Source organism: Numida meleagris, chromosome 2, assembly GCF_002078875.1.
Source record: "Numida meleagris isolate 19003 breed g44 Domestic line chromosome 2, NumMel1.0, whole genome shotgun sequence".
In the NCBI taxonomy this organism is placed as follows: domain Eukaryota; kingdom Metazoa; phylum Chordata; class Aves; order Galliformes; family Numididae; genus Numida; species Numida meleagris.
This window is the reverse complement of record NC_034410.1, coordinates 109,895,867-109,905,614: the sequence shown is the minus strand read 5'-3', so window position 1 is coordinate 109,905,614 and position 9,748 is coordinate 109,895,867. Positions and strand designations below refer to the sequence as shown.

At 45.9% G+C, this 9,748-nt stretch overlaps 1 protein-coding gene across 1 annotated transcript; it reads left to right on the top strand.

Moving 5' to 3' along the window:
- Positions 3,845 to 8,193, top strand: PENK (proenkephalin). Its single transcript, XM_021388564.1, has 3 exons — positions 3,845 to 4,271; positions 4,550 to 4,691; positions 7,211 to 8,193. Exons 2-3 carry the CDS (start codon positions 4,554 to 4,556, stop codon positions 7,874 to 7,876), a joined length of 804 nt encoding a protein of 267 aa, XP_021244239.1. The 5' UTR covers positions 3,845 to 4,271; positions 4,550 to 4,553; the 3' UTR covers positions 7,877 to 8,193.

The following is a 9,748-nucleotide window of genomic DNA, read 5'->3' as shown; positions in this document are numbered from 1 at the left end:
GCTCAAGCTCACACTCCTGATACATTATTTAGACTCTGTTTTCCTTAATATTACTGAAGTGATCAAAATCTCTTTTACAATTCCACCTAATCCTTCCACATATGCATTAGGCACTGTAATCCTTTCCATAGATGGAATCTAATCCTTCCTCAGTAATTCATGGATGTGTTTTCTTAATTAAAAAAATGAGGATAAATCACTCCACTCATGTGGAGTACTTATTGTTTTAAGTAATAATCACTGTGCCTGGATTCCATCACAATGTATTTTGCTGCTGAGCTCACTCTTTCCTTCTTATTTTATTGCAAACCCCCCTCCCCTGGTCTCTGTGGAAATGAGCAGCATAATGCCTTTATAACAATACAGATTTTGCAGTTTGTTCTGTGCACTCTGCAGCACATACTACTTACTGCAGTTCAGGCCAAATTTGGGAATCTATGAGTACACATACTCACTGTGCCCATGAGAAACATTATAAAGCAAATTTCTGAATGTCTCCACTGAACAGTATAAAAATCTCCACTTTGTTCTTTTCTTGTACCACTGCAGGTAAACAAATGCACCAAAAGTTGTATTTGCTGGATGCTTACAGGGAATGCATGTCACGCTCCTCATTTGACTCTCATAAAAGTAGCATGAAACCTCCTCCCCCTTAGAAGACTGAGTGTCATCAGCCAGGAGAAAGGGCCAGAAGCTGTCCTCCACTGCTACTTCAGCAAAAGCATCTCACTGCAACCAGACCAGTGAGTGTGTTTGCCTTCTAAAAAAGGTGTAATTTTTTCAATGGTAGAAACATTACTAAGAAGATCCAGCCTTGTCTGAGGTAAAACCAGCAACCCAGTTCTTCACAGATTAACCTTAACAGCTATGAGCAGAATTGGTTTAGTGGGCATGGTGGTGATGGGTTGGTGGTTGGACTAGATGCTCTTCATGGACTTTTCCAACCTTAACGATTCTATGATTCTATTCTATGATTCTGTCTGCATCATTGATATCTTCATTAATTCTTCATATCTCAGATAATACACATACTTAAATATATTAACTTATACAGAGAAATATGGAAAGTGCTTGATCATCTCAGTCCTATAAAGGTGCGTTTTCGGCAACGCCATTCTGACTGTATATTGAGTATCTCTGCATTACAATTCCACTCTTCTTAATTTAGACATGCTTAAATAATGATATTGCAAAAGTAGCAGTGCAGTGCATACCTTATATCTATAGATTAATAACTCTGCTCTGTAAACTACTTTACTTTGGTGGTTTGGTGTAGGAGGGTTGACCTGCAATGCCTTTCTCAACTCTGATATCAGTTATCCGTATTCCCATTAAAAATTAAGGTAATTTAAAAGAACTAAATGGAACCTGGCTGTTTGATCTTAAGAAACACTGTGACCTTTTGCACTGAGCTGAAGAAAATAATCAACATAGCATGCTGGTTTATGTTCCCCAGTCCTCATTTTGATTCTATCAGAAAGGCTCTGTGTTACATGGAGGGCTGCTTGGGGTGCTAGCAGCGTCCTTAGCTGCTATCTCCATAAATCTATCTTCATTCAGTGATTTCGAAGCGGCTCAATTAGCATGATGAGTACAGTTTGGGAAGGAAAGCTGTTCCCACAGTAAAGATACTGATGTGAAATTCAAGAGTTCCAATTTCTAACTCCACTGCTCACTTTTGCCATAGCTTTGTAAAGTCATTCAAATCATGTTCCTCAGTTCTCCGTCATTAAGATTAGGATTTCATCTTCCCTTCCCCTTTTCCTAGCTGAAGTCTGGCTGCCTGGACAAGCCTTAAGACGACAGGGCCCTTGGGGCCTCGAGAACTACTGCAGCACAAACAGTTTGCCTTTGTGTGGTATATTTAGATGACAGATAAAATGCAGTTGGTGTCTGAGGCAGTTCTGGATGTTATAAACGCCAAAGCTTTTATCAGCACCAGGACTCTGTTATTACCCAGTTAGTAGGGAGCAACAAGTTATCATCATTACTGCTGTGAAAAGCGTTCCCTTTCACTTTACGCCTCTTTATTTCTTTGTTCCTCAGACCTCTGTTGCTGAGGAAATATTAGTCCCCACTCCTACAATGAGTAATTTTTATGGAGCTTTTGCTCTATTTTCTTTTGCCCAAGCAGTCCGAACACTCTCCTACTTTCATCCTCCCTCTGCAAAGAGGACTCACGCACAACCGCACCCATAAGGACTCAGGATGAGGAGCAGAAAAGACTCCACCAGCAGAGTACACAGAGAAACAGATGAACCAAAGAGCACTGGGTACAGAATTATAGAATCATAGAACTGTTTGAGCTGGAAGGGACCTTTAGAGGTCCTCTACCCAACTCCCCCGCAATGAACAGGGACATCTACCTCCCTGTTTCTCAGACCATGTATATGCTTTACTCCTTCCTCACCATGTCTCTTCTGCTTTTGAGGTCTGCACACTATCTGCAGGGCTTACCTGCCCCTTTGCGCACTGTGAGATGCCAGCCCTGGCTGGCTTTCATCACAACCAGACTGCGCACATCTGTGACATTAAAAGTGTAGCGAATGAGGATGCAGACGGAGCAGCTGAGTGGGCAGGCTGAGCACAAATGCCTGCGTGCAAAACTGTGGCAGCAGGAGCCAGTCAGCCCCAGAACGTGGGAAGGGGAATAATCATGATCCTAGTGGGCTATCTGTCCCACCACAGCATGCTGTTAGAGCACAGGCCAATAAACGATGACAGAACCGAGGGTCAGAGGAAGAGGGTCAGTACTTGACCCAGAGGACTCATCTGATGATGTCCAAAAAATAGGAAAAAAAAAGCCTACTTTTAAAGAGCATCCTAACAGCAAAAGAGGCACTGAATGTGTCATCTCTGGAGTTAGTCAGAGCCTCCCCAGCCACCCTACCTGGGCAGAGCCAGGAGGCCACAGTGTGCCTGCCCAAAGCCCTGCAGCACACCTGCTTACTCAGTGGCACAGCAATTAGTCTGTTACTTCAAGTGCTAAAACAAACACATCCACAGGAGCGGTTGTTAAAAGGCTACCCCACCTCCTGAGGGTTCACTAACTGAGTTTGTCTTATACTACTGGGGAACAGAGGGGCTGGCTCCCTTTTCACATACACTGATTTTATACAAGAGCTGTCTTTGATACACTTCTGCCACTCCCACAATCCATTTGAGCCTCCTTAATCTGAGCATCTGATGCACAGGCCAATAGATGGCAGAAGGCACCACTTGCACACAGTGACAGCACTGGGGTCCATGTTGGTTCTGATGGACAAGGGCCTGGCTGTGCCTCAGATTTGGGGAGGCACAAACTGAAATGTCTTCCTCTTATTGAGTTGGAAGGAACCCTTAAAGGTCAACTGGTCCAACTCTCTTGCAATGAACAGGGACACCTACAGCTACATCAGGTTGCTCAGAGCCCCATCCAGCCTGGCCCTGAACGTCTCCAGGGACGGAGCATCCACCACATCTCTGGGAAACCTGTTCCAGTGCCTCACTAACCTTAGCATAAAAAAAGAAATTCCTTATATCCAGTCTAAATCTCTCCTACATCCATTCTAAATCTCCCTCTTCCCCTGGGGATAACTATGCACTCGTACCCTGATGGAATTTCGTTCAACAGACTGTGTAAACTCCCTTCGCTCAGGCCCAGAAATGATGGACACAAAGGACAGCAAATGCAGAGAACATTTCCATGGTGAGGGTCTACCTCGAGGCAGAGCTGCAGAGCACCGCTTGTTTGCTTTGGCAGAAAGAGGGCTGGAAAGGAAAATGGTCACACACAGAAACTCCAAGGGAAAAAAAAAAAAAAACGCTCTTTAAACCGCTCCGCACGGACGCGCTGCCCCGGGCGCCGCTGCGCCTGACTCACGCCGACGCCGAACCGTTCCTTCCCCCGGAGCCCGCTCTCCCGACGGCCGGGGCACTCGCCCACCCCGCCGGAGCCACCCGTAGAGGGGGGCAGCGGTGTTGGGGGGGCTGGGAGGGATGTCGTAGGTGCTGCGTCAGCGGGAGCCCGGCGGCGATTGGGGGAGGCCGCGCTCTGCCCGCGTTCCCTAATTATAAAGTGCCCGCTCCTCACACATCGCACCCGCTCCTCTCGGCTCGGTGCGGCTCGGTTCGGCCGGTAGCAGCCGCGGGCTGTCCATCCCTCTCCCCTCTGGAGTTGCTCCGGAGGCGCTGGCTGCTGAGCCCCGCGACAAACACCCGCGGCTCGACGCCGAGGCTCCAGCAGCGAGGCGCTGCCCAGCGACCGCCGCGAGTCCCGAGGGGAGCGCTGTGTGAGTGCCCCGCGCCGTCGGGGCGGCTCTGCCCGGGGGGCAGCGCCGAGCTCAGGCGGGATCCGAGGCGCGGGCTGTGCGGGGGGTGCGGAGCGCGGTTTGGGACGAGCGCTTTCCTGGACGGCAGCTGTTGGTCGCCGTGTTCTTGCTCCTGCTCAAAGCAGTGTTGCGGGAGTCGCACGCGGAACTCGGTTGAAACAGCGTCGGCCGAGCTTTTTCCAGCCCCGGGGTGGGTGGTCGGGGTATCGTGGCCGCCGTCTGACCTTTCCTTCTTGCAGCCCCATGGCGTTGCTGCTGCGGCTCGGCTGCTCGCTGCTGGCGCTCAGTACCTGCCTGCTGCCGCGGGCGCGGGCGGACTGCGGGCGGGACTGCGCGGCCTGCGCCTACCGCCTGGGGCCCCGCGCCGACATCCACCCGCTGGTAAGCGGCCGGGCGGGGGGCGAGGGGGAGGCAGGGGCTGGGGTAGGGGACGGGAGCGGGACGGGGCGAGGGAGACAGCGGAGTTGGGTTGGAAGGAAACAGCGCGGGGTCTCCCCGCCGGGCAGCCCCGGGCAGCGGGGGAGAGCCGAGATGGGGCTGAAGAGAACGGGATCTCACGGAGAAGTCCGAGCCCGCCCGGTGCAGCAGTGCCTCCCTTTGCGCTGCTCACGGGGCGGTGATGGAATTAGCAGCGTGCCTGTAACCATCCCTCTGACTTTTCAGCTTCTCCCGAGGTAAATCACGTTACAAAGCTCCAGAATGTTTTTTATTATTATTTCAATCTGCAGTTCTGATGACGTTGAAATTATTCGAGAATGCAGTCAGAGAGACAACACAACTTGCGGTGTAAGCACAGGTGGGCTGGGGTCCGGTGCCGGTGGTACCGCAGCTCTAGGCCCCGAATCGCCGCGCTGTCAACAGCACTCAGCGCTCAGGAAAGTTTTCCTCCTAAGGTCTCATCTGCTTGGAAGTGTGAAAAGGAAGGAGTGAGGCTGTGCTATGCAGAGTTCAGAGCACTGAGCTCAGCTTCTGCTTGGAGTACTTGCTCCGAAAGGAAGGAATCGCTGTTAACCACGGCGGGTTTATGAGATTCTTAGGATGGTTCCAAAGAAGTTCTGTATACGTTGTATGTATCGCTCTGCATGCATTCAAACATTCAAGATCTCTGTGAAGCTTTAGCTTTAATGCTAACCAGGGAAGAAGTGGCACCTTGCCCTTTTGGAGGGAGGGCTGTGTGTCTGTTATGGGTGTCCATCTGGACATTCTCCCTTGCGTACTTTCGGCAATTATTCAAGAAAGAATTAAATTTCCACCCACCAGAAACACTTATTAGTTGAAATGGGAAAAGAAGCAATGTGCCATAACATGTATTTCTTATACAGGTACAGTTTCTAGAGACAAATGTGTCTGGATACTGGTGCCTGGTAATATCAGAGCTGATCATATCATATTATATCTCTAAGATATAACCTGGTCATTCATACACTTGAGATGGCATACGTTCATTTGGCACTAGACTGTTTAAACTAATTGAGAAGAGAAGAATAGATTTATTCTTGCTTTAAATCAATTTCAAAGCCAGGCTGAAGCTGAGATCATGTTCTCTTTATTGCACAAGTATAGTATATAGAAATAAGCATGTAGTGTCTGATAAAGTAAATCACTGTGTTGCAAAGTACAGAAATCCATTTTGTTTTCTTGTGATCATATCAAAAATTGTGTGCCAGTTTCTCAGGATAAAACAGAGCTCAGTAGACAGGTAAGACTGGAAATAGTGAGTTGGTCAGATAGATGTTAGGAGAAAACTGTGCTGAGATTTAGTTTCACACTTTTCAAGCATTTTGAGATGTTTTTCTAAAAACATCATCCAGGCAAAATAACTGTTTCCATTATTGAAAAACTTGATGATTTCTTCATTTTGAAGCTGAAGAATTTGGTTTCACAAGTAAATTCCCTAACACAGCAGAGATGGGAGCTAATATGCATGTTACCATTGACTTATTATCTGATATGCATGCAAGTGCTGAAAACTTTTGTAACTCTCAGCCTGAAAAATTTTCTTTACAGTCAAACACAGCTCAGGATGTTTTTCCTCTTTCTGATGATCGGTGCTTTCTAAGTCAAGCCAGCAAAACCAGAAGTTTGATTCTGCCTAAGAAAGTCTGTACTTCTTCATTGGAATTGGTACACATTTGAAAGAACTGCTCCATAAATTAAAACAAATTGTATTATACAAAAAAACAGCCTATAGAGCCATGCAGTACGTTGAAGGTGCAGAATAGTATGACACAGCCAGCATCTTTGCAACAGTGATGCCATTTTATTTTTTCCAAGTATCATAGAATCATAGAATGGTTTGGGTTGGAAGGGACCTTTAAGATCTTCTAGTTCCAACCCCCTGCTATTGGCAGGGACACCTCCCTCTAGACCAGGTTGCTCAGAGCCCCATCCAGCCTGGCCTTGAGTGCTTCCAGGGAGGGGATATTCACAACCTCAAAGCATCATAGAATCATTTGAGTTGGAAAGGACCTTTAAAGGTCCTCTAGTCCCACTCCCCTACTTCTTTTGTTACATTTCTGAGTGTTACTTTTAATGATGAGAGTTGCACACGCTTCTGCACATTTGTTATGCAGTGAACTACAACTGGTTTATAAATTCCCATTATTGCACCCTGGTGTAATCGTGAGGCAGAGGCTCTCTTTGGAACAGAATCCTGGGGATGGATGCAGGAGCAATCACCCAGCTTGTCTGATACCCTCTCCCTTAGGGTGGGTATTGCCAACTCCTTCATGGAAGGATATGAAAAACTTCAGACAGTGACACAAAGAGTAGTCCTTCCAAGGCGCTCATAAAGAGAAGCTCCCTCGTGGCCTTTTAAAAAGAAGAGGAGCTAAGACGAGGTGACTGTGAGGTGTTTGTTACTATCAAATCACCCTTAGTAAACCACATCCATTTTTCAGGCATGTACACTAGAATGTGAAGGAAAGCTGCCTTCTGCCAAGGCCTGGGAGACCTGCAAGGAGCTGCTGCAGCTGACAAAGCTGGACCTTTCTGAGGATGGCAACACTGCTCCAGGAGACAAGAAAGAGCTGGATGAGAACCATCTGCTTGCCAAGAAATATGGGGGCTTCATGAAGAGATACGGGGGTTTCATGAAGAAAATGGATGAGCTCTACCGCCCAGAGTCAGAGGATGAAGCTAATGGAGGAGAAATCCTGGCTAAGAGGTACGGAGGGTTCATGAAGAAGGACTCGGATGACGATGCCCTGGCTAATTCCTCTGATCTGCTGAAGGAGCTTTTAGGAGCAGGGGATAACCCCGAAGCGGCGCATTACCGAGGAATAAATGAAAATGATGGAGACGTCAGCAAAAGATACGGCGGTTTCATGAGAAGCGTAAAACGCAGTCCAGAATTGGAAGATGAAGCCAAAGAGCTGCAAAAGAGATACGGTGGTTTCATGAGAAGAGTGGGCAGGCCAGAGTGGTGGCTGGATTACCAGAAACGGTACGGCGGGTTTCTCAAGCGCTTCGCCGATTCCATTCTCCCTTCAGAAGAAGATGGGGAAACTTATTCCAAAGAGGTCCCAGAGATGGAGAAGAGATACGGTGGATTTATGAGATTTTAATACCTTTCCGTTTATCCCTTTTGTCCTAAAGGAGAGAGACTGCCTTATTGGTCATAACTTATTGTAATGTGTTGCTTGTACTGTACAGTTTTTTTACCGTCCTGGTTAATGATGCAACCTGTGATCTGTTGTTTCAGGTCCTGTGTTCTTTCAAGTCAAATAACTAATTTCTGGTTTAGTCAAGTTTCAGTCTGTGTTGTAGTTTCCATGCTAAAACGATTTTGATTACTGTATTCATTTTCTTTAAACAGGAAGTATACCTACAGTAGAATTGCTTAACTGTATATACAATAAATTCTTCATCCTAACTGCATCAATTCTGAAATGCTTTTTTCTCTGTTATTTAAACAAACATTATATCATTTTTTTCTTAACACCGAGCATAGTAATGCCACCCTTTTTTCTGTAATTACAGAACTTGTACTGCACGCACAACACCTGAAATAAATTTTTGTCTTTAGTTTTCTCAGCGATTTAGAATACCAGAATAATAAATATATGCTCTAAAGAGGATATTGTATTTGCTCTATCTGCTCTCATTTTAACCAGTTAGCTGAATTCATTGTGCTAAACCGTTTTACGTGAAAACAGTTCATAAACATCTTTTATTTAAAGCCCCAAAAACATTTCTCTAGTTCACAATGCAGTGCCACAATTGTTTAGTGACAGCTGTTACATTCATCCCATGTAGGACTGTATGTTTGGCCTTTGAGTTACAAACATTGACTCAAGAAACAGTAAGTGAATTGGTGCACAATGAACATGACCAAAAACTTCATTTAAAAAAAAAACCAAAATTCTGAATTTACAGAGCACCTGAGAAATGATTTCCTATGGATCCTGTGATTCTGCCTGTCTCCTCAGCTTCCTAGATCAGGTGTCTGAGAACTTTTCCCCCACCTACTGCTGCTAGTTACCTCCCACTCACATTAACATGATAAAAATCTCTTTGTCCGCTCATACAATAATTTCAGGCCATACAACCAAGATATTTAAAACCACAGGTCTTACACTTAAAATTTATATAGAAAAAATTCTTGAAGCTGTTTAAATACCTGATTATTATTGAAATAGTTTATGGGAGCTAGATGTCTGAAACAACCCCTGACTCTGGACTCAGTATCTGTACCTTAGATTTGCACGGTAATTCTTGCTGACACAGAGAGCAGCTTAAGGGTCTGAGTTCAACTTCAAGACAGCAGAGTTTTCTGAGTACTCAGTACTCCTAAAAACTAGTCTCTAGTGAAGTGTCCAAATACACGCTTACAAGCCTAATTATATACAACTAGTTGTGATAATTTTTGGCTTGGCCTTCAGAGGATGCTCTGAAGTAGCCATAATCCCGCCGAAGAGTTGATAAACTGCAAAATGTTCCTTTTCCTTCACTAGAAAGTGTGGCATCTTTTTTCCTGCCCTGCTGTACAGCACTGATGGTATCAGATTTTAAAAGGGAAAAAGGTGCAGGTGCGTGTTAAAGCTCTGTGGCCTTCTGAGGCTTCAGCTAAACTTCATACCGCTCTTCTGGAGAGCTGCCTGAGGTGCTACACGAAAACTCCGCTCTCTGTTCTTTCCCCCAAAAGCACCTGCCCACTCACAGGTGGAGCACGTGGAACAGGTTCCTGGAACACATCACCTTGCAGGGTTTCATCCAAAAGGACTTCAGGCTGCACCACACTGCAAGCCAAGGTATGCGGGACAGGCATCAGCAGGCGTGCTGAATAAAACAACCAAGCTGAGTAGTCCTCATTCCTTCCATTATAATTTAAACCCCTTCCATTCAGGTGATATCTTGCTTAAATAATTATAATTTAAAAGATGCAAAATTAGAATAAGGTCTTAATTGTTCTGTTGTCATGGAATTTCCTATCTTAC

What these genes read in the sequence shown, in the direction of transcription:
- PENK (XM_021388564.1), top strand. Translation starts at nt 4,554, where the DNA reads ATGGCGTTGCTGCTGCGGCTCGGCTGCTCGCTGCTGGCGCTCAGTACC. An exon ending in GCGCCGACATCCACCCGCTG is followed by an intron (nt 4,692 to 7,210) that starts GTAAGCGGCCGG and finishes TCCATTTTTCAG; the next exon opens with GCATGTACACTAGAATGTGA.